General features: G+C 44.8%; 1 protein-coding gene across 2 annotated transcripts in view; it reads right to left on the minus strand.

Annotated features, from left to right (window-relative positions):
- Window positions 1-3,721: 3,721 nt before the first annotated feature.
- The window catches only part of LOC147607380 (double-stranded DNA-binding family protein), a 43,693-nt gene continuing 22,879 nt past the window's right edge, over window positions 3,722-24,535 (minus strand). The window contains exon 7 of one of the 2 annotated variants that reach the window (XM_086790695.1): window positions 3,722-3,983. In XM_086790695.1, the coding sequence (XP_086646821.1) occupies window positions 3,945-3,983 (39 nt within the window). In that variant the 3' untranslated portion in view covers window positions 3,722-3,944. Of the gene's footprint in view, window positions 3,984-7,802; window positions 8,209-24,535 lie in introns of those variants that run through there. The other variant, XM_086790694.1, reaches the window with a different exon arrangement.

The raw sequence follows: 24,535 nt of genomic DNA on the forward strand, positions 1-24,535 counted from the left end.
AGAACTAAGAGTAAAGGTATGTCAAATGAGCATGACTGTGCGAGTTCTATGTGTAATGGTCAATTGGTTCATGGATGCATGGTTTTCAAGGATTTGTGTGAAGTTTATAGCTTGTTTGATGAGAATGGTGGCAACAATTGTGATGGTGAGTCCATGTTGAAGATGGGATCTAGGTCAGAGGTAGGGCCAATGGAGCCATGTGTGTGTTTGCAAGAAGAGATGCCCATGGTAATGGAAAGACAGGTAATGTTGTCAGATTGCTCATCAAAGAGTGATAGCCATGAGTTAGGTAAGAAAGATGGAGAAGGGATACATCATGAGGCTATGAGCATGGATTTGTCCATATGCTCTGAGTGTGTTGATAAGCTAAGCAACCAAGACATAGATGGGGAACTTGACATACTTTTGGATGATGCTTTCGAAGATCTACTGGTCATGGAATCTTTGACCAGATTGAATACAAGTGATGGGTTGGATACAGATAATCCATAATTGGATGAAGATGACGCATTACATGATTTGGTGATTTATGAGAGCAAGAACAGGGTAACTCCTTCTCTTCCTATGCAAGATGAAGATGTTTTTGAGGAAGATGTTTTAGAAATAATCTAGGTTAAGTTGGACCATGATGAAAGTGAATTTCAAAAGAGTGTGGGAATGAAAACCATTTTGAATGATGCACACTAGAACTTTATGAGGGTAGATGTTGATTCTCATGGGCGGCAGAATATGTTTAATGAGCATAATATAATGCCACGTGTTTTGGAAAACATGATGTTGAAAGATAGAGACTTATTTATAGATATATCATTTGATATTAGAGCCTATATATTGCAGATTGTTAAGATTTCTAATTTTCCATTTGATCGTGGAGAGTATGCATGCTTATTGATGGCACTTTTGCCAGTTGTCATAATACCATTTGATCCTGGATGATCACGACTGGTCAGAATCAACAAAGCAAAAAAGATGTCCTAAGTGGGAACATCAAGAGCTAGCCAAGAAGATCATGAAAGCAATAGTTTACGTGGGGGGCGGGGGGGATGGCTAAGTATGGAAAAAGAACATATGCAGCTGCATTTGGGATGGTACATCAATGTACCATCTTTTGGGGGATGGGTGTCCATGATGCAATTTACATTTTTTCTCTTTAAGAAATGTCTAGGAACTAGCACAAGCGTGTTAGTTTGAGAGTTGCAACATACATGTTGTGCTAGTCTAAATGTCTAGGGACTAGCACAAGCATGTTAGTTTCGGAGTTGCAACATACATGTGCCAAAAATGTAGCTTTACACCTTTTTGTCAACCAAAGAAGTGAGCATAATACAAAATCAATCCAATCGACTAGGATAAAAGGATAAATAAAAAGGCCATGTGCGTACTTAAAAGGGAAGCTATTCGTGACGATGCACATGGAAGATCCAAAAGAATGAAGGCGACAAAAAAAGAAAGAGAATGGAGAGATCGAAGGCATTGTGGACAGTTTCTTTTGAAAAAGAAGGTAGGAAAGCATCGCATGTTTTTTTCGAAGAAGATCTTTCAATTGGGAGTCAAGGAGAGAAGGGAAAAAGGAGGATACAAGCATTAGAGAAAAAAAACACAAGGAGGAGTGAAGCCAAAGAGTAAGAGAGAGAAGCTATAAGCTCTATTTGTAAAGACCTTTAAATATGTATGTTGAAGGAGTCTCTTGTTTTTTCCATTATGTGGTTTGTCGAAGATACACGGTCTGTGTAATCAATAAGAAGAGTTTTCTCTTTGTTAAGGCCAAAGAGTAAGAGAGAGAAGCTATAAGCTCTATTTGTAAAGACATTTAAATATGTATGTTGAAGGAGTCTCTTGTTTTTTTCATTATGTGGTTTGTCGAAGATACACGGTCTGTGTAATCAATACAATAAGAAGAGTTTTCTCTTTGTTAAGGTCTATTGAATCTTGTTTAGTTTAAGTCTACATACCAATTGATGAGTGCAAAGTGCCTCATGTTTATCGCTTCTGTAAGGCAAGAGTTATTGGGTCAAGATGGACCTAGCTATTTGTGTTTTTTTTGTGAGTTGAGGGATAAGACCAGAGCAATTCAATGTGAGAAAAAGGGTCCATAGTGGGATTCTTGTAGGCACAAGTTTATCCATTAGAAAGAACGTGGAAGAAAGGTTCAAACTTGATGATTTCTACAAGATAAGTTTGATCTTGTCCTTTAAAGTACTAGTCACTTGTTGTTCATATCCTCTCAAAGCTACTTGAAGGCAAGGTGTCAGACCTTAAGTTTAGCATAATGTTCTCTTGTTTGATTTTCATTTGTAAACTAGCCAATCATGGTAGTGTGGTTTTATGTGGTGACATACTCAACACATAATGTGAGGTTGGTCTCCTATGACATCTTTTTTCTCATGTGGCCAAAGCCCACCAACCTTGGTAGAGTAGCTTTTACTTGAGTTTCTTTGACTACTAGGAAGCACTCAAGTCTACGGTGATAAACCATGAAATTAAGGCCTTTGGATCCTATGATTACCATTGTTCTCACATATATCCCTCCATAAGCTCATTGTTGAGAAAGGATACCATCCACCCTTTTTTGAGTTTTTTCTTCCAATGGTTTGCATGGTTCCAAATTCTTCGTCATCACTACCCCACCCCCCACACCCCCCCCCCCCCCCCCCCCCGGGCAGGTTCCCTCTCATAATCTAAATCTGAGGGTCAAAATGATGTGATTAATTTCAATTTCCATTAAGTTAGATTTTGGAAGGATTAATGGAAGTTGAAAGGCAAAGCTTCTTTGAGTTCAAATCATTTTTCAAATTGATTAATGAAATAGAAAATTGATTCTTTGGAGATTTAGTTATTTACACATTTGTTGAACTTTATTATATTTACATTTTCCATTATGTTACTAGCTTGTTAAACAATTTGGGTCTATTTTAGATATTGAATGGAAGCCACTCTCCAAGGGTGTGATGACCACTAATGTAGAGCCCACTTCCTTGATAAGGTAGCACTGCCTTGTGGCAACTTTTGATTGTATCTTCTACAAGGGTTAATGTTCTTTCACAAACAAGTGATTAGACAGTGGAATGATTGATGCACTGCAAAAATGTCGTTTTGTAGCCATGAGATTTATCAGACCATTCACCAATGGGGACGAGTGGAGGAGCTTAAAAGCCTCTTTTAAATATCATGCTATAGTGGAAAACCGCATCAAAGACGTTCATTACATACCATACACCAAAGAATTTCAAATTTTGTAGACTGGCCAAGTTGGATCCTCTTCAACTAAGGTCTTTCACTAATATTCTTGAAACGAACTTTTACTAGAGTCTAGAAGACCTGTGTTTCAAAAAAAAAAAAAAAAGCAAGACCTGTTCGCATCAGTGACATGCTTCAAGTGGCTCCACCAAGAAACTACTTTCCTCGTTCCCTCGAGTCTTCAAGAGGTAATTTAGGGACACCAAGCTTTCAAGCAAGCTGAGTTGGCACTAATGGTGTACGCAAATACACTCACCCTATCAATACTAGCGCTTTCAAGCAAGCTGAGTCGGCACTAATGGCGTACGCAAATACACTAACCCTATCAATACTAGCTAAGTTTCTGCTTTGTCTCATAGAAAAATATTAGAAATTGCAGTAGAACTGGAATCACAAATGACTACCCCACCAAAATGATTTCCAAAAGGTTTGAAGCAGCCCAAAACCAACTCCTCCAAACCTTTCCGAGCATCTAGAACTAAGCTTATAAAGTAAAGAGTTCAATTATATGAACCTGGTTACTTACCTCCAATAAACCAAATAACATGAAACGCTCCACTAGCATAAAACCTTTTGAATCCACTTAATAAGTAGCCCCAAAAGCTTCAAGTTCTATAGAAGACGTTTATATATTACCAGTAGGACCTTACATTTAAAAACCAAAAAACTGCCTCAGATTCTGTGTAGCTCCATTGTATCCCACCATATTAATCATCATCATCAAGAACACTCCTCCGTCTTTGAATCTGGACATGCCATACACAGCTCACGTCAGGTAAGTAAGATAAATTACTGCTTGGACAGCGAAACGACGTTTTTTAAAAAGATGAGATCCCATTGATACATGTGGCACATAATGATTATCTGAAGACCCACAAAAAGGTTTTTCTTCAAATTTATCGGTCAAAAAAACTCTTAATGCTGAGAAATAATTAAGTGTGATTAATCTGGCAGTGAGGTGCTGCTCATGTATCATGAGAATATCAATCTCTCCTCCTCAACATCATGTATTGAGCTCATAAAAACTCCCCGTGTACAAAGGAGTCAGTGCACCTTTTTACTGAAAAAAGCAGAGTATTTGGGACAAGCTATATTCCAAGAAAGAATTTACTAGGATCATGAGAAGACACACACCATTTTGAAGTGGCGGCACTGCAGATTAGTACAAGGTTATCGTTAAGCTTTCAAGGGGAACACAGCCTTCACACAAACGCAATGCTTTAGAAAGTTTAAGCAAGTTATAGCTGAAGGCATATGCTTATATGTAGTGCTGCATGTGAACAAGCACTAACTCCATGGACACTTTTGTCCTACAGGCTTTTCCCCCTGGACATTTGGTGTGAAAGAACACCTAGACTAGGTTTTATTATTATCACTTGCACTTGTCACTTATCATTACATGCAAGTACTTCTCCCTCGCTCCCATTGCTCCACAAACCCTAACACTAGGTTCCTATGTGCCGTTAGAGCTCCACGTTGATTCTTCCTCGAGCATTAGCGCCACACGTAGCTGCCCAATTTTTTGCCGCCTGTACACCCGTGTCGCCATCCCCAGTACGCTGAGTATGCTTTCACTCACGGGCACTAATTGGCACTCAAATCTTGCCCTTTGTGACCTGCAAATTTGGGCCTTTCCAAATTTAAGGGTCCTACAGCACAGAAGTACACTCTGGAAGTCGATTTATCACATCTGTAAGTCCGAATCAAGGCCTTTTCCTTCAGTTTCTTCCAACAAGTTTGTGCAGCACTGGCACAGTTGACTGCAGTCAGTGGCAATTTGTACTCATTGTGCTTGGCAGTGCATATTTGGGTTGCATACAGGATATCTTTGCCTCTTGTCAGTTCTTGCCAGTTTGCATTTTGCAAACTGGCATAGAATGCAGCAAACGTATTTGGTGTTTGGTCCCGAGAGATCAAACTAGATGGGAGCAATCACTCCTTATGGAGTTTTATGGTCAAAAAACTTGCTAGTGGCCAAGGGCTTGTGGGGTTATGTAAATGAAAATGATGCCCGTCCCGCAGACATTGAACTTGCCACACCTCAAAGGGGTGAGCAAGGTGGTGCCCAACAAGCTGCAGTACTTGCACTGCCATTCAGGACAAAAGAGCCAAAGGGATAATGACAGTCATCCATGGACAAAAGTTGGAAGCCGTCATCAAGTTTAGCAAGAGGGGATGTCATGTGCATGTCACATGGACATGGCTAATCCAAAGCTAACAACAAATTTGGTAGCTAATAAACAGCATGTTGAGGACTCAGAACAACGACTACAATTGTTTAACAATTTCCCAATCGACAGCATTTATAGTACTTTATGTGATTTTTTTGGCATTTATTGCTAGGGAATTCTTATTTGAAGCACAAATTCCACTGGCCGACAACATGAAAACTGACCGACCAGCTCTTTGAGGTCCTATGTAAGGCAAGGCATGGTTTTGTATCATTTCTCTCATCTCCCTCTTGGAGATAGGTCTAGAACTAGGACTTTGATAGTCAAAGATCACCTTTTGGGTGTGCTCAGGCCACCAAGAATTTATATAGACATATAAACTATTTTGGTAATATAAATATACAGTATATTAGGTGAAAACTGTGTTTGTCTTTCTCTTCTCTCCATTGCTTCTACCAAATTACATCTATGTGTTCCTAGAAAAGGCGCTTAGGACTGAAAGAAGACTTCGAGCTTCTCTGCATGTAACAGAAGGTCAATCCCAATAACACCACCTTGACTCTAAAGGGGGGTTTGTTGGGATTCGAAGTCTGGTATGTGCGTATCCGTCTCTCCATGTGTACCCATCATGTACATGTACCCATGTTTGTGTATCCACTTGTGTGTGTGTGTGTGTGTGTGTGTGTGTGAACACTCACTTATGTGTGTAGGTGAGTAAGTGTGTATGAATCCACTCTTACAGTGGTTAGAACAAATATCTAGATATTATACTAGTATGACATAGATGTGTGCTTTTCCTACTAAGATGAATATATTGTCAATTTCCTCCTTTGCCAAAAGATGATACGTAGTTCATTTTGAGGATGACAAATGCACAGTCAAGGATAGAGAGAAAGACTATGTCATTGTAACTTATGGGACTTTGTACCAGGATCACTTGGATTCTTATGAGAAGAGAGCACAAGATGCTTGTTTGGTTACTGTCACCATTTGGTCCATAGGGAGATTTCGTCCATTACATGTGCACACGCATTCATGTTTGCACGCATAAACTTTTTTTCGCATGACTTGTTTTCGTGTTTGCCTGCTATGACGTGCCAGGCCACCGGACGGGGACTCCCCCAGTGTACCGTGGGTGTTGAAACGGGCCTTCAGAAATTTGACAGGCGGTGAAACAAACACTCGCACACAAAACACTTCGACACCTTTGAGGACCTGGAAAAGTAAAAACAAACAAGGGGAGCTAGAGTGCTCCTGCAAATAGTACAAGGACATCGATTAGCCCCAATACGCAGTGGCGCCCCTTGCGGTATTTCTTTACTTAATCAAATTTGAGTACAAAGTACAACTTGTCGAATCCTCCACCAATAGGATCCCTTATAGTTTCACCTAGGACTTCCAAAAAAGAACTCTCGTTATTACAGCACAGTATACCATAGAGAAGGCACACCTGTACAACACCTCCCTGCTTGAAAAGGTCTTCTCCATCTCTACCATGGATCCCTCAAACCCTTTTCCAAATAGAAGTAGGGCTGTACCAAACCATATGTCCTTCCCTATAGCCACAGCTTGCATGTAACCTCCATAAAACTACAACCTGTTCACATGAATCCAAAGACATGTTTCCACATGAAACCAAAGACATGTATCCCATAAACTAAAGACCTGTATTCCATAAACCATAGGCATATTTCCTCTCGAAAAACCAATGTCCTATTTCCATGACAGATATACCATCCAAGCACGGTGCCAAAGCCAGGGTTGTTTTCCATAACAATAACCTGTGCTTTTTCCATAACCCAGAGAGAGAGAGAAAGAGAAAAGCCTATCTCTATTCTCCTTCAAAAGTATCTAGCAGCCTCCCAACACCATTGAGACTACCAAGAGACACCATGTAGCCCAGTACGGCATGGCCTGCTTCCTCAAGTCCAACCACCGCACGCTGCACTCCACCTGTGTTGCAAGAGTACAGCCGGCTGCCAAGAAGTCAGGCGCGCTTGGTGTGGGCACCCTCGTCGTTAGAAGATGCCGCTTCCCTGAGTGTTGTGTGATGGCTGTATGGGCTTGCTGTGCGCTCGTGGCTGCTGTCACATTCTACACCTGTTCGCTGCTGTATGGTCACCTGCCTGGCTGCTTCCACACACGCAGCCCAACAGAGGCGCCATACAAAAGCTCGAACGCCCACGGCACAGAGGCGCCACAACAGCAGCCCATGTGCGCTTCTTGTCTTGTTGACCTGCGAGTCGCCTAAGAACGAGAGAGAGATTCAGATCGTGATCGTCAAGGTGATGCGCCACTCCACCACACGCCCACGAATCTCCGCCACCCTTCGCTTTATAAGGAGGCGCCTCAACCTGCTTTTCTCCAAAAACTAAAAGCAATAGCAAAAACACATGCCTTCAAATATAATAATATTATTTTATCATCAAAGGTTTTAAAACCTTATAAACTCAAAATCCTTTTGTCCTCTTCACACTTGGGCTGTCCACACATGAGTTCCCTTCTCAAATTCAGACCAATGCCATTCACATTGTCCATCCAGTGCCCGTGCCCACTTGCTTTCTATCCAAAGAAAAACACATGGTCGTACATACCCCCCTCTTGAAAAATAGCAAGCGTCCTCGATTGCACTCACTAACACAGTAAGGCATCGTATGAGCAAAGATTCCCCATATGACAAAAGCAATGGCCCTCAAGTGCATTTGGGTGATGAAACAATCATCCTGCACAATATGGCCACACCGTCACGTGAAAGTGACAAACAACTCTTGCTTGTTCCTTCAAAACCTGCAGCAAAAGGCTAAAACCAAGTGGAAACACACAACCTGTGTTAGCCAAAAACAAAACCATGCATCATTCTACATATGACACACATATGCATGACACATATATGCATTCGCAAACAATATGCTCCTGAAGATGTTCTACCTACTCTAAAGTAACAGTCTAAGGGCTGCTCGCAAGCCTTACACCCATGGGCATCCTGCAAGACCCACGACTGAAGGTAAAAACATGAACTCAATGCATCTAAACTATACATCCACGAAGTACTTCCCACGTATGTCTCATAGCCATCCCGCAAGAGTCACACCCAGTGGTGCATCCATGAACATAATAAAGTACTTGATGTATCATACCAATATACATGCATCACACGACACAATCCAGAGTATTACCCAATGTATTCTCAAGGGTACCAAGATCCAATGGCACCAGAATATAATAATACCTCAAAAAGTGTATGCATAGAGTTCGATCCATATATCCATGAACCAAACCAACTCTAGGACTACTCGCAAGACTTACGCCCTCCATAGAGTCTCAAAGTGTTAGCTCAGGTTGCCGCAGACTTTGAGCTCAATCAAACCATGCCATTCCAAAGGAGACCAACTCCACAAATAGCATCATCTCAATATCCAATTGATCGATTCTGTGGTCAAGAACAGCCATAACCATATGACGAAGATCAATGTCCCAATCTTCCTTAGTCGTATCTTAGTTCCAAAGGCAAAAACCATCTCTGTTAACCATAAGTGTAGACAAAGTTATCCATAGTTGCAATTATAGTTCATGGTGTGGCCGACTGTGAACCATACCCAACTTTACCATCTCATGTGACTACCCAACTTTACCATCTCATGTGACTAGTACACAATATCATAGAAGTCCCATAAGCAGATGTACTGTCAGCTATCAGTACCTTCGGATGAATACAAAGATGTCACCAAGCGACTCCTAGATGACAACTAAGCCTGTTTGTAACAAGGGAGTGGAGGTGCTACCCCCCCTCTTGAGCATCAGGCAATGCTCCAGACCCCAGTTCTGCTGAACCTGAATGAGCCGTAGCAAAAGTCGGCTCCAACTCAAAGGCATCAAGATAAAGCTGCAATTCCTAAGGTGAATCTACTAAGCCACCCTCCTCCATCCACTTCGCATCCATCAGTGAATAGTTTTTGAACTTCACAAGATAGCGACGGGAAACTTTACCTTGTACCTTTCCTTGTGTGCCACTATCTGCTCAGGAATAAGAACCTCATCAAGTTCCTCCGCTTCTATCTGAGCCTCATCTGATACATCCACAGGCACCCAAAACCTGCTTGCACTCCACCCAAGTGGTAAGAACAAGTCCCCAATGAAGCATAGTAGATCACCACTGCTAAACATAGAAGGAAGCTGCCTTCCGAACCCATGAAGCCTTCTATGAAGATAACACTGGTGACAAAGTGTCGAAAGCCATAGCCTTCTACCCATCTCTTGCACCATAACACTTCAACTGCTTCTTGTTCTTCCTGGCTGACTACTTCTTGTCCTTGGCGTCTTTTCTCCTAAGCTTCATCTTTAGTTTTTACTCTTCACCTCATATAGGCAAAGACATACGATCCTGCACTATCTCTTGCACTTCCTTTTCACTTTTCTCATGTTGAAGCTTTTGATGTGACAACCACGCGCTCGCCTCCTTGAGAAAGTAGACGATGTCCCGGCAACGGAACCATGAAACCAGCCTTCAAAAACTTGACGGGCGGTGAAACAAACACTCGCACACAATACACTTCAACACCTTTGAGGACCTGGAAAAGGAAAAACAAACAGGGGGAGCTAGAGTGCTCCTGCAAATAGTATAAGGACACCAATTGGCCCCAATACGCAGTGGCGTCCCTTGCGGTATTTCTTTACTTAATCAAATTTGAGTACAAAGAACAACTTGTCGAATCCTCCACCAATAGGATCCCTTATAGTTTCACCCAGGACTTCCAAAAGAGAACTCTCGTTATTACAGAACAGTATACCACAAAGAAGGCACACCTGTACAACACCTCCCTGCTTGAAAAGGTCTTCTCCATCTCTACCATGGATCCCTCAAACCCTTTCCCAAACAGCAGTAGGGCTGTACCAAACCATATGTCCTTCCCTATGGCCACAGCTTGCATGTAACCTCGAGAAAACTACAACCTGTTCACATGAATCCAAAGACATGTTTCCATATGAAACCAAAGACCTGTATCCCATAAACTAAAGACCTGTATTCCATAAACCATAGGCCTGTTTCCTCGAAACCAAAGTCCTGTTTCCTCTCGAAAAACCAATGTCCTGTTTCCATGAAAGATCTACCATCCAAGCACGGTGCCAAAGCCAGGGTTGTTTTCCATAACAATAACCTGTGCTTTTTCCATAACCCAGAGAGAGAGAAAGAGAAAAGCCTATCTCTATTCTCCTTCAAAAGTATCTAGCAGCCTCCCAACACCATTGAGACTACCAAGAGACACCGTGTAGCCCAGTACGGCATGGCCTGCTTCCTCAAGTCCAACCACCGCACGCTGCACTCCACCTGTGTTGCAAGAGTACAGCCGGCTGCCAAGAAGTCAGGCGCGCTTGGTGTGGGCACCCTCGCCGTTAGAAGACGCCGCTTCCCTCACTCCTCGCTCACTGGCAACCCCATACTTTGTCTCCTTTTGAAAGAGAGAGAGAGAGAGAGAGAGAGAGTCACCCTCAAGCTTCGAGCTATGGCGTGGCTGAGTGTTGCGTGATGGCTGTATGGGCTTGCTGTGCGCTCGTGGCTGCTCTCAGATTCTGCGCCTATTCGCTGCTGTATGGTGGCCCGCCTGGCTGCTTCCACACACGCAGCCCAACAGAGGCGCCACACAAAAGCTCGAACACCCATGGCACAGAGGCGCCACAACAACAGCCCATGTGCACTTCTTGTCTTGCAGACCTACAAGTCGCCTGAGAAGGAGAGAGATTCAGATCGTGATCGTCAAGGTGATGCGCCACTCCACCACACGCCCACGAATCTCCGCCACCCTTCGCTTTATAAGCCTCAACCTGCTTTTCTCCAAAAACTAAAAGCAATAACAAAAACGCATGCCTTCAAATATAATAATATTATTTTATCATCAAAGGTTTTAAAACCTTATAAACTCAAAATCCTTTTGTCCTCTTCACACTTGGGCTATCCACACATGAGTTCCCTTCTCAAGTTCAGAACAATGCCATTCACACTGTCCATCCCGTGCCCGTGCCCACCTGCTTTCTATCCAGAGAAAAACACAGGGTCATAACAGGTGTGCTGTTTGCTGACGAGTCGGCGCGTCGTGTGAACAGGTGGTAAGTATTGCCTTTTTGGCCTTTTTTCAAATGTAAAATCTATAAAGTAGTGTAAACCTTAATATTTATAAGGTTGGGTGTTCACACATATTTAAATTTATGGCTGGACACCTTTCAATGTGGGTGTCCAAGAATTAACCATTGATTAAGACCTAATATTATGTTAGACTAAGGATTGCATGGGAAAAAATCCCCTCCAACACGTGGATGGTGATATGGGGTGGTTGATGGAAAGGGGCACCGCCTGGATTGGGGGAATGGTTTTCTCACACCCATCGGCTACTATCTGTTGGGGTACCCGCCACCAGTACCCGACTGTTGCTGCCCCTATACCCGCCACCAGTACCCGCTGTTGCTGCTGCCCTGCACCCTACAGGGTGGGTACAAGGCAGCCATAGTCGGGTGCTGGAGGCGAGTACAGGGCAGCAACAGCCGGGTGCTGGAGGTGTACCCGCCTCCAGCACCCGACTGCTGCTGTGTTGGTCATGTCCACTCCCGGCTAGTTCAGGTGTGAACCTAGCTTACTCACGAGCACTTTTTCCCTGTGACTAGACACAAGTTTTTTCCCCGTGTGAACACACTTATGTGTCTTGGGCACTTTGCCCTAGGCCTTTTAGTACTCACTTGTACTTTCATTTCATATCATTATTGAGTACATCTTTTCCACCAGCACTCACGTTTCTCTGTGCTTGAGGTTGTGTGTGTGTGTGTGTGTGTGCAGGCTAGCTTCCCTCCTACCCAACATTGGTATCAGAGCCTAGTTAGGGTTAGGGTTACACCCTATTGCTCCCAAACATTAGGGTTAGGGTTTGCCCCTTGCTGCAGCCTATTGCACACTTTAGACACCACACACTCTCTCTCTAGATATGCGTGTACTCTTTGCTCCGTACAGGTGTGCCCACGACCGCGCGCCCTTTGTGTGCGCTGCCACCGCCGCCGCTCAGATCTGCGCCGTCGTCGTCGGCTGTACGAGCGCCGCTCTGCACCGCCCTATGTGCATTGTCGCCGTTGACGGTACGAGCGCTGCCCGTCGCACTCGCTGCCCTGTGCCGCCCTGTACCAGAGCCGTCGCCGTCGACTATACGAGCGCCGCCCGTCGATTGTACCAGTGCTGACCACTGACCTGCGCCGCGATCGTACAAGCGTTGCCGCCGTTGTACTGCGCTGCCCTGCCTTCGCCTTTTGTAACTGCTGCTCGAGTGTAGCCGCCTGACTGTACCTGCCCGACCTGTACCTACCCAACATTGGCTGTACCTGCCCCATCTGTACCTACCCAACTTCTCCACCCACCAGCACGGTACAAAATTTGGGGCATTTGAAGTTTTTCGAAAATTTCAGCCCACCACAGGTTTACAGATCTGCAAGGTTTGAGGGATTTACAAATTTTTGACCTGAAATTGCACATTTTACCTATTGAAATGTGGGGCTTTTCACCATTAAGCCTGCAATTGCAACATTGGCACACATTGGCATTGATTTCAGCAGATTTGGTGCATAATTGCACTAGAGATTTGGGGATTTTGCAGAAATTGGCACTATTTTGCAGCAATTGACTCGATTTTGCAGAAATTGGCACTATTTTGCAGAAATTGACTCGATTTTGCAAAAATTGGCACTATTACAGGCACATTTGGTTGGCATTGGAGCATTTCCCCCAAATTTTTGGGTATTACAGGCACATTTGGTTGGCATTGCAGTATTTCCCCCAAATTTTTGGGTATTGCAGCACTTGGTACAGGTGACAATCGCATTAGCAGATTTACGGGTGCACATCTGGTTCAGATGTGGTCTAATTGGTTGCCTAAAAATTAGGGTTTTTCTACATTGAGCCCATTTTTGGAGCATTCGACCAATTTACATTTGATCTGCCATGATTTGAGCACTTGCAGCTCTTATAGGTGTCCAACTGATTGTGTTTTTCACGACACATGTATACATTTGTGGTTTGCTGCAGTATATGTATGCCATTGTGGACACTTTGACAGATTTGCATCATCGTGCAGTACACCATAGAGGAATGCAGGAAAACATGGCACACCATAGAGGAATGCAGGAAGCGTATTGAGAGTGAAAAAAAGAAGAAGCTGGCATCATCTTCCACAGGTGCAGATCAGGCCAATTTGGCTACACATGTGTCAGCCTTGACACTTACATCTTCATTGCCTGCAGAGATGTCTTCTGATGCCATTGCTTTTGATGACTATGCTTTATAGTCTGTACTCCATGTTATGCATTGTCTGGCAGATGCACTTCAGGGGGGGATTCTACTGGCCCACATGCAGTTGGTGATGCCTCATGGTCACTTATGCTTGTTGATCCTTATGCTGGTCTATGCTAGACGCTTTCTCTTATGTGATGTCTACTGGAGATGCCTTTTATGCTGTTTTCCCTTGCAACGGGATTGTTTCTATAGTGTTGACATTGTCACTTTCTCACATGTGATGTTTACTGGGAGTGCCTTTTACACACTTGGCTAGTGTTGGCTTGCTCTCATGGTTCTGCCGCCCCTGTGCCCGTCGGCTGCTGCCCTTGTACCCCCCCGGCTGCTGCCCCTGTACTCACCTACTGCTGCCCCTGTACCGGCCATCAAACTTGCCGGCTGATGCTGCTGCTACCCCAATACCCGCCGCCGGCTGCTGTTTGCACCAACCAGGACCAGGCAAGTTTGTTGCTGCCCCTGTACCCGTCCTCACACCTACAGGCTGCTGCTCCTGATGAAATCGATCCCGTCAAGTGGGAATAGACTCCATTGGACACCCACACGCGAAATAGCACAACTTAAATATCACAATTTAAATGGACAATTTAATAACAACTGAAAATTGAAATGAAATGAAATGTTGATAGATGGACACTAGCACTGGGGCCGGAACGGGCCGACCCCCCCCTCAATATATGATATATTATTGGGAGTATTTAACAAATACAATGCTCCATGGGTTCAATGAACCAGATGATGTCCATGTACAACTGAGATGAATACAGTACCAAACAAGTAACTCGAAGTAGACGTTCGAAGGAGAGCGACCACTTGAGTGGTCAAGTCTCTACGGTCCTGTGCCTTCACTGGAATCCACGGAGAGCACCCCACTGGTGTTCCAGGACCACGCAAAGACAGGCGCTCCCATACTAACGCCTGGCTCTCCCGATCTCGGCACCCATGGACCGTGGTTCTCCAAAAGCTTGGACTACCCGCCGGCACCGAACGGGTGTTAGCGGTAGAGAGAATCCTTATCAGATTTACAACAAAGTTCTTTACTTAAATCTGAATTCACTTACTTGTAGCTCGCAAATGGAAGACAAATACCCGAGGTGTTTGTGTGCAGCTACTTGAGAGGGACACCTGGGCGCAGCAGCCTGTTGAGGAGGATGAGGAGGAGCTCTGCCTGTGTAGAAGGTGTAGCCACTTGAAGAGTGGCGAGGAAACCGCCTATGGAAGGGAGGCGCAACCGCTTGCAAAGGAGCACAGCCACCTGCTGTGGAGGAGGAGGAGGCGTAGCCGCCTGCAAGGGGAGGATGAGGAGGCACAACCTGCTGTGGGAGACGCTGCAACCTGGAGAGTGCAGAAGAAAACCTAGCTGCAGCCGCCTGTGGGGTGGCACAGCTGCCTGCAGGGTTAGAGGGCAGCCTGCTGGAGAGCAAACGCAGCAGAAGGCACAGCCGCCAGCTGCCTGGCTGCAGAGTACAGCCGCCTAGGGGGTGAAGTAGCCGCCTGCCTGCAGCCGCCAATGGGGTGGCTCAGCCGCCTGCTGGGGAATAGAGGGAGCAGCCGCCTTTGGAGAGGAGCAGCCTGCTGAGGAAAACACAACCGTCAGCTGTAGAGGTGGAGGGGGCGCAGCCTGAGGAGGAGGAAACGCACAGCCGTCTCTTGAGAACATGCGCAGCCGTCTGCTTGTGGAGGTGGAGGTAGCGCAGCCCGAAGAGGAGGAGGCGCACAATCGTCTGAGCGTGAGCCAAAGGGTGGTCGCCTCTTTGTAGGTGTTGGAGAGAAGGTACCCGATCACAGCTGGCCGGCTCCCCACGCTTGCATGGGGACGACTAGTTTCATGGTGTGGTGTGGGTAGGTGGCCATGCACCCACCCCCACACACATAAGGGGTTAAGTGTGGGGTTTCCCTCCCCACCTTGGCCCACACGTGGGTGCCCATAATGGGTGCCCACTTTTAAGTGAATGTGAACTTACAACCTTATAAATTTAAAGGTTTTAAAAAAAACTATTAAACCAACAAGTGCAATACACTTACCACCTGTTCACACGCAACAAAACTCGTCGGAAGACAGAGCAAACTTCACGACTCACTGGCAGGCGTCCCCGCTCAGTAAGTGGCACGTCAAACAGGCAAACACAAGAATACAAATCATGCGAAAACAGTTTCAAACATGCAAAACATGAATGCATGTGCAAATAGTATCATGGACATATCTCCCGTTCATGGAACAAGTACAAAACATCTGTCGGGCACAAAAATGGCACGACAGAAAACATAAATCCCGATCTTCCTATGGAGTGACAGTCCCATAGGTAAAACACAGTTCCAGGCACGAGCCTCCCTATGGAGTGACAGTCCCATAGGCAAGACACGGCACAAATACTGGCTCTTCCATGGCGTGACAATCCCATGGATAGAACACAGTCCAGGTCATACACGGGTGGCACCAGTCTGGCTGCCGTCCATACGACACCATCTGCTAACACACGGGTGGCACCAGTCTGGCTCTCATCCATGTTAAGCAAAAATACTGGCCCCTTCACATGAGACACCAGCCTGGCCTCAAGTGAACGAGACACAAATTTGGAGATGGACCAAATGGTCGGCCAATTGGTGACATCTCCCCGGGCTTCTAAAGAGTTGTCCTCAACTGAAAAGCCTCAAGATATGCCTGCAACAACTGTGGGTAGTCAATAAAATAATCCTCGTTTACCCACTTTGCATTAATGGACAAATAATTCTTGAACTTCACAAGGTATCTCCTGGAAAGCTTTCCTGCAGGTAGCTTTCGCTCCTTGTGAAAGACAATATGTTCTGGCTGGAGGATCTCCTCAAGCTCATCAATCTCTGGCGGATCTTCTGTGACAGGCTCATCAGGATCTGGCCCCACATATTTCCGAAGAAGACTCACATGAAATGCGTTGTGAATCTTCCAATGACTAGGTAAAGCAAGCCTGTATGACACTTCATTGATCTTTTGAATCACCTTGAAGGGTCCATAATAGCGAGGAGAAAGCTTAGGATATGATCCTTCTCGTCCTGGCCTCTTCCGAAGCCTAGCCTTCTCAAATTTCAGCAAAACCCAATCACCTTCTTTGACTTGCATGTCCCTTGTATGCTTGTCAGCAGCCATTTTATGCTTATCTTGAGACCTTGCAATGGCTGTCCGTACCTGAGCAAAGGCTACATCCAAGTCACGAACATATTCATCAGCTGCAAAAATCTCATCCTTTGTACGAAGGATGAGTGGCAAAACCACTCTGCCATAAATAATCTCAAACGGGGCCTTTCCTGTGGAGGCATGGATCGTATTGTTGTAGGCAAACTCAACAAGTGGAAGATACTTCTCCCATGCAGTCTTTTGATCTGCCACATAACACTTCAACAAATCCAACACGGCTGAATTTGCAGCTTCACTTTGGCCATCCGTTTGGGGATGATAAGCTGATGAAAACTCAAGTTTAGCCCTCCAAAAGAGGCTCGTAGTCCTGGGATCTCTATCCCCAACAATGGATTTAGGCATATCATGATGTTTGAAAATGTTAGCAAGAAAAAGCTTCACCATATGATCAACTTTAATGGTTTTCTTGACGGGCAAGAAATGAGCTTGCTTGCTAAACCTGTCCACAATGGTCCAAATAGCATCATTCCCATGCTGGGATCTAGGCAAGTCCATAATAAAATCCATAGTAATACTTTCCCAAGGCTACGAGGGAATAGGCAATGGCTGAAGCAAACCTGGAGGTTTTTGCCTGTCAAATTTCACCTTTTGGCAAGTAATACATGCACGTACATAGACGTCAATGTCTTTACGCATGCTTGGCCAAAAGAAATCTCTCTCAATCATGCGTGTAGTGGGCATGATACCTCTATGACCAGCATAAGGTGGAGCGTGACATTCCTCCATAACCTTTGGACGCAAATCCTTCACCACACATAGGCAATTATCCTTCATAAGATAACCCTCGTTGATAACATAAGAGGCATGTGAGTGAGCAGCCATCAAATCAATCCATATATGGCAAAAATCAGCATCCAAATGATACAAATCTCGCATAGCAGATAAGTCTCCATGAGAGGCCACTGAGACTGCAGCCACATAAGGCCTCCTGGATAATGCATCGGCCACCACATTTTTCTTTCCCGGAGTATGCACAATCTGAAAATGAAACATGAAAAGAAAGTTTGCCATTCTCATCTGCTTCTCTAAAAGCTTTGATTGAGATAGAAAGTATCTCAAGCTTTGATGATCTGTCTTGACTACAAATTCAGCCCCAAGAAGATAATGTTTCCATATCTTTAAGGCATGAATTACAGCCAAGAGCTCTTTCTCATAGATATCCATATGAAGCTCAGCATCATGCAAACGACGGCTCTCGTATGCAACTGCATGCCCTTCTTGATTTAGGACAGCTCCTATACAATCGCCACAAGCGTCACATTCTACTACGAATGATATTTGCAAGTCAGGAACAATCAATACGGGTCCACATATGATAGCATGTTTGAGCTGCAAGAAAGCATCCTGTTCTTTTGAAGTCCATTTGAAAGTGGTTTTCTTCTTCGTGAGATCATGTAGAGGGGTGGCTATCATAGCAAAATGCCTTATGAAACGCCTATAATATGAACATAGTCCTAGAAAACTACGTACTTGATGTACGTTTTGCAATTCTGGTCAATTCCAAATGGTCTCTATCTTTGCAGGATCCATTGTTACTCATCTTTGGATACAATGTGACCCAAATAATGTATCTCTGAAAGGAAGAACTCACTTTTCTTGGCATTAATGAAAAGTTTATGCTTCCGCAACTCTTTGAACACTGTGACCAAATGAGTTCTATGTTCCTGCTCATTCTTAGAGAAAACCAAGATATCATCAAAGAATACACCAGTGAATTTGCGATGGGGTCCAAATATCCTATCCATCATACGATTAAACGTGGTAGGAGCATTGGTGAGACCAAAAGGCATCACCAAAAATTCATATAATCCAAAGGCTGTCCTGAATGCAGTTTTATGGACATCTTGTGGGACCACTCGTATTTGGTGATATCCACTCTTCAAATCAAGACGGCTGAAACAAGCCGAACCATCAAGCTTATCCAAAATGTCATCAATACGCGGAATTGGGAATCTATTCTTGATGGTAAGCTTGTTTGAAGCTCTATAGTCCACACACATACGGAAGGATCCGTCTTTCTTTTGAACAAGAAGTACAGAAGAGCAATAAGGTGAGGAACTAGGCTGAACCAAACCTTTCTCTAAAAGCTCATTTACCTGCTTCATGATCTCTTCTTGTTGTGCGGCACTCACACGGTATGCGGGTTTGTTAGGTGGAGAACTACCTAGCACAAGATCTATGCGATGATCCTCGAGCCTTTGGGGAGGTAATTCACCTGGCAATGCATCAGCAAAACAGTCGTTGAATGAAAGAAGAAAATTCATCCTATCATAAGTCATTAATTTGGATGTGAGATACAAGTGGGATGGAATCCCCTTCTTTGCCAACATCAAATCTTAATTCCGGAAAAACGACAAGTTAAAGATCGGAATGTTTATTTAGTCCCTCTCATCGACGATCTTCAAGATTTGTGGAGAGGGATTAATGTCATGGATATGTCCAGAAGCATCAGTCAAAGACAGTTCATTGTTTATGGAATTTTAGCATGGACTATCCATGACTTTCTAGGATATGGTTTTTGCTCAGGTAAATGGTTTAACTATATATATTCTTTCATACGTTTGTACGATGTTCATTACGCTAATCATCTTTGTTATGTTTTCCATGCAGGGATATGTACCAAGGGTTATAAAGCTTGTCCAATTTGTGGTGATTGGTTGAGATCGACTTATAGTAGCAAAAACCTCAACAAAAATATATATCTTTGACATAGACGATTTTTATCTGTTTTTGTTATTGAATTTTAAAAAGAGACTTTCTACATGCACATACCACCTTCCTTGGGAGAGGAACTCCTTAAGAAATTCAGACCTCCCCTTGCGTTTCCTGCACAATCTTAGCTACTACTTGGTCATGAACATGCCATTTCTCCTCCCAATTCTAGGGTTTATTCTTCATCCTTGATTCTCTGGATCTACTATCGAGCCTTACGCCCTTGTGACCACCATAACTACCTCTGGTGGCTCACTCTTAACCAAATAATACGGCTCAATTTGTACTAGATTGACTACTAGAGGTTTAGTCAAAGTTGATGCCTCCCCTCGTGTACTCTTTGCGGGGCTCAAGCCTATGATGCCATGGCTTGCCCAACAATACATCACATCCATTTAGTGGTGCAACTAAGAAATGTTCATTATCAAGGTAGCCCTGGATATGTATGCGCAACTTCCCTATCAGTGGAGTAACCTGCACCTCTTTACCAACAAAGGCAGCTTCGGCTTCAATCTGAGGTTCCATGTTCTCAACCTCAATACCCAAGGCAGCTGCCGTTTGTATAGAGATGAAGTTATCGGTTGCACAGTCATCAAACATGAATAAGGCAGGCTGATCCTTGATTTGACCCCAAGCCTTGCATACACTGATTCAGTCCCATATGATGGTGTACAGGTCCAAGGTACAGGAAAGTACACGGAATGTTTTGTGTTTCCCTGCACATCGAGAACTGCATGTACGTTAGCCTTGGTCTGCTTGTCCTCGTGCTTTGGTTTGCGGTCAGGGCATTGTCGAAACATGTGCTCTTTGCTACCACAAGAAAAACATTTTCCCTCCTTGGCATATTGCTCTCTTTGCGCCGGGGCCAAGCCAAATTTGTTTTTCTTTGGGCCTTGATCTTTAGATGAGATATTTTCAGCTTTACCTCCCTTGTGGGTCTCCCGAAAGTTCTTTTTAGGTGGCTGTCCACCTTTTTGCAGATTTGGGACAGCCTTGTCTTTCCCCTTTGAACCGCCTTGATCTTGCTTAATTTTGAGCACCAATTGCTCCGTAGCAAGAGCAGAGGCTGTAAGCTGTTGCAAAGTATGTTTCGGGTGCAATTCAATGCCCAAACGATAAGCTGGTTGCAATCCGGAGCGAAACTTCCTCTTTCTTTCATCCTCAATGATTTGCATAAAAGGAGTTACCTCAAGCAACACTTTCCAAAACTTGTTGACATATTGTTGCACACTTTCATTATCTCTTTGCTCAAGTCTATCCCACTTTTGGGTGAGAGTTTGCTCCGCATTTGGTGGCAAGAACTGAGCATAAAATCTGTCCTTAAACTCTTTCCAGGTGCAAATGGGATCTTTGGTGATCTTTTCAGTGATCCACCAATGAGCAACGGTCCCCTTCAAAAACATGCTAGCATGGCGTACTTTAGACTTCTCAGTGAAGTCCTCCTCGCTAAAAGCAATGCCACAAATGCTAACACTTTGGAAGCATCATGCTCTCCATGAAAAACATCAAACTTAACGGACTTGTCACCTGCTTTAAATTCCTTGAGCTTTCTGGCATGAGGCTCATGGTCCTCTCTTTTTCTTTTCCCCTTATCCAACAAGGCAGCCCTATCTGCATGGGCTCCATGGGCCATCATGGAAGTTTCATGAAGCACGGTGGCATGTGCTCCATGAACCTGAGAATCAGATGCATGTGACCATCATGCCCTCCATGAGCACTAGCATACATATACCTGTCACGCTTTGTGCCTTGTGGAGAAGATGCATGACGAGAAGTGACTGTCACCTCTTCCCTTTTCATAAGTGACCTCAACCTTTGAGATGCAGGATCTCCATGCTTCAAACGAGGTGGATTTCTGAATTTCAGCTCTCCATCTTCCCCCTCTTTGATGTCACCTTTGCGGAGGAGGTAAGAAAGTGCTAACTCCCTTGGCTTCTTGCCCACTTCTCATGCCATGGACTCAAAAGTCACATCTACCATTGCATCTACTTTCCTTGCTTCAATGGCACTTTTCACATGGGGATCTTCATGCAAAAATTTCAGCTCTTGCTCTTGTACTAACGCCTGGCTCTCCCGATCTCGGCACCCATGGACCGTGGTTCTCCAAAAGCTTGGACTACCCGGCACCGAACGGGTGTTAGCGGTAGAGAGAATCCTTTATCAGATTTACAACAAAGTTCTTTACTTAAATCTGAATTCACTTACTTGTAGCTCGCAAATGGAAGACAAATACCCGAGGTGTTTGTGTGCAGGGACACCTGGGCACAGCAGCCTGTCGAGAAGGATGAGGAGAAGCTGCCTGTGTAGAAGGTGTAGCCACTTGAAGAGTGGCGAGGAAACCGCCTATGGAAGGGAGGCGCAACCGCTTGAAAAGGAGCACAGCTGCTTGCTGTGGAGGAGGAGGAGGCGTAGCCGCCTGCAAGGGGAGGATCAGGAGGCGCAGCCTGCTGTGGGAGACGCTGCAGCCTGGACAGTGCAGAAGAAAACCTAGCGCCGCCTGTGGGGTGGCGCAGCTACCTGCAGGGTTAGAGGGCAGCCTGCTGGAGAGCAAACGCAGCCACCTGCAGAAGGCACAGCCGCCTGCTGTGGAGGAGCCGCCTGGCTGACTGTCACCTCTTCCCTTTTCATAAGTGACCTCAACCTTTGAGATGCAGGATCTCCATGCTTCAAACGAGGTGGATTTCTGAATTTCAGCTCTCCATCTTCCCCCTCTTTGATGTCACCTTTGCGGAGGAGGTAAGAAAGTGCTAACTCCCTTGGCTTCTTGCCCACTTCTCATGCCATGGACTCAAAAGTCACATCTACCATTGCATCTACTTTCCTTGCTTCAATGGCACTTTTCACATGGGGATCTTCATGCAAAAATTTCAGCTCTTGCTCTTGTACTAACGCCTGGCTCTCCCGATCTCGGCACCCATGGACCGTGGTTCTCCAAAAGCTTGGACTACCCGGCACCGAACGGGTGTTAGCGGTAGAGAGAATCCTTTATCAGATTTACAACAAAGTTCTTTACTTAAATCTGAATTCACTTACTTGTAGCTCGCAAATGGAAGACAAATACCCGAGGTGTTTGTGTGCAGGGACACCTGGGCACAGCAGCCTGTCGAGAAGGATGAGGAGAAGCTGCCTGTGTAGAAGGTGTAGCCACTTGAAGAGTGGCGAGGAAACCGCCTATGGAAGGGAGGCGCAACCGCTTGAAAAGGAGCACAGCTGCCTGCTGTGGAGGAGGAGGAGGCGTAGCCGCCTGCAAGGGGAGGATGAGGAGGCGCAGCCTGCTGTGGGAGACGCTGCAGCCTGGACAGTGCAGAAGAAAACCTAGCGCCGCCTGTGGGGTGGCGCAGCTACCTGCAGGGTTAGAGGGCAGCCTGCTGGAGAGCAAACGCAGCCACCTGCAGAAGGCACAGCCGCCTGCTGTGGAGGAGCCGCCTGGCTGCAGAGTACAGCCGCCTGAGGGGTGAAGTAGCCGCCTGGCTGCAGCCGCCTATGGGGTGGCTCAGCCGCCTGCTGGGGAATAGAGGAAGCAGCCGCCTTTGGAGTGGAGCAGCCTATTGAGGAAAACACAGCCGCCTGCTGTGCAGCCGTCAGATGTAGAGGTGGAGGGGGCGCAGCCTGAGGAGGGCCGTCTCTTGAGAACATGCACAGCTATGCTAGCTCCCTTAGGTTCCTTTTATTGTTTATGATGCTGGTGCTCATTTGGCCCAGTTACAATGACAGATATGGTCTCCAATTACTATTTATAATGTTGGTGCTCATTTGGCCTAGTTATGACGACAAATGTTGCTTTGCCATGTGGATACTAGTTAAGCTTACAACGCATACATTTATGCTTAGGATAGAGAGGTGGCCCACAAGAGGGCATGACCTTTGTTAGTCTAGAATGCCCAGTCATCTTCAACATAGTTAGCCTCACAAGAGATATCCTCTTGTTTGGCTCCTTCTTCTTCACTGAAATCCGCTTCTCCTGCAATGTAAGCCTTTTGGACTTCGTTCTTGTAAAAGCAATCCTTTTCATATGGTTAGATTTTCCACAAAAGTCACAGCTCTTTCTTCCTTGTTGATTAGCTTTTTGTGGTCCTTTGAAAACTCCTTTCTTTTTGTAGATTGCTTTGTTGGTGAAGTAGGCCTCTTCTCTAAAGTAGTTGCCGTTTCTCTGCTTGATCTTCTTCTCTTCTTCAAGAAGAGAAGCCTCCACATCTACTAATTTTGGGGCTGGTACGTTGGTGAGTGTGGTAACAATGTTACCATACTCCTCTTGAGGTAGGCTTTTTAGAAGCACTGCAATAGCTTCATCTTCTTCAATATTGTGGTAACAATGTTACCATACTCCTCTTGAGATAGGATTTTTAGAAGCACTACAATAGCTTCATCTTCTTCAATATTCTTTTTAACTCCTCCTAGTTGGGTTAAGATACTCTTCATGTAATTTAAGTGAGTGGGACGAGGGTCTCCGACATTCATTTTCAGCTCAAAGAACTTTATGAGAAGAGAAATTTTAGAGTTCTTAGCTTGTGCCCAAATAAGATATCCAGAGTATCCCAAGCTTCATTTGAAGTGTCCTACCTATCAATGTGATGTATAAAGTTATCACTTGAACCTGAAGCTATTATTGCAAGTGCCTTCTCATCCTTTGATACCCATATAGCCTCAACTTCCCTTGTGACAGGTTTCTTTTCCTTCCCGTTAGCAATGTTCCACAAACCCTTCTTCATTAATGTGAATTTGATCTTTGTTTGCCACGCGTGGAAACTATGTCCTTCAAATTTATCTAATTTCATTGATATGGCCATGAGAGAGGGTAGGTCTTACCTCTTGGCTTTCAAACTCAAGGATAGTAGTGTCTAAACACTGCCTTGATTAATAGATTAAAACTTTGATTAACATACACACTCCCAAAAGGGAAAAAAAAATCAGTGAATAGACTAA

Source organism: Cibotium barometz, chromosome 55 (genome assembly GCF_041138505.1).
Source record: "Cibotium barometz isolate CiBa-2024 chromosome 55, ASM4113850v1, whole genome shotgun sequence".
NCBI lineage: Eukaryota > Viridiplantae > Streptophyta > Polypodiopsida > Cyatheales > Cibotiaceae > Cibotium > Cibotium barometz.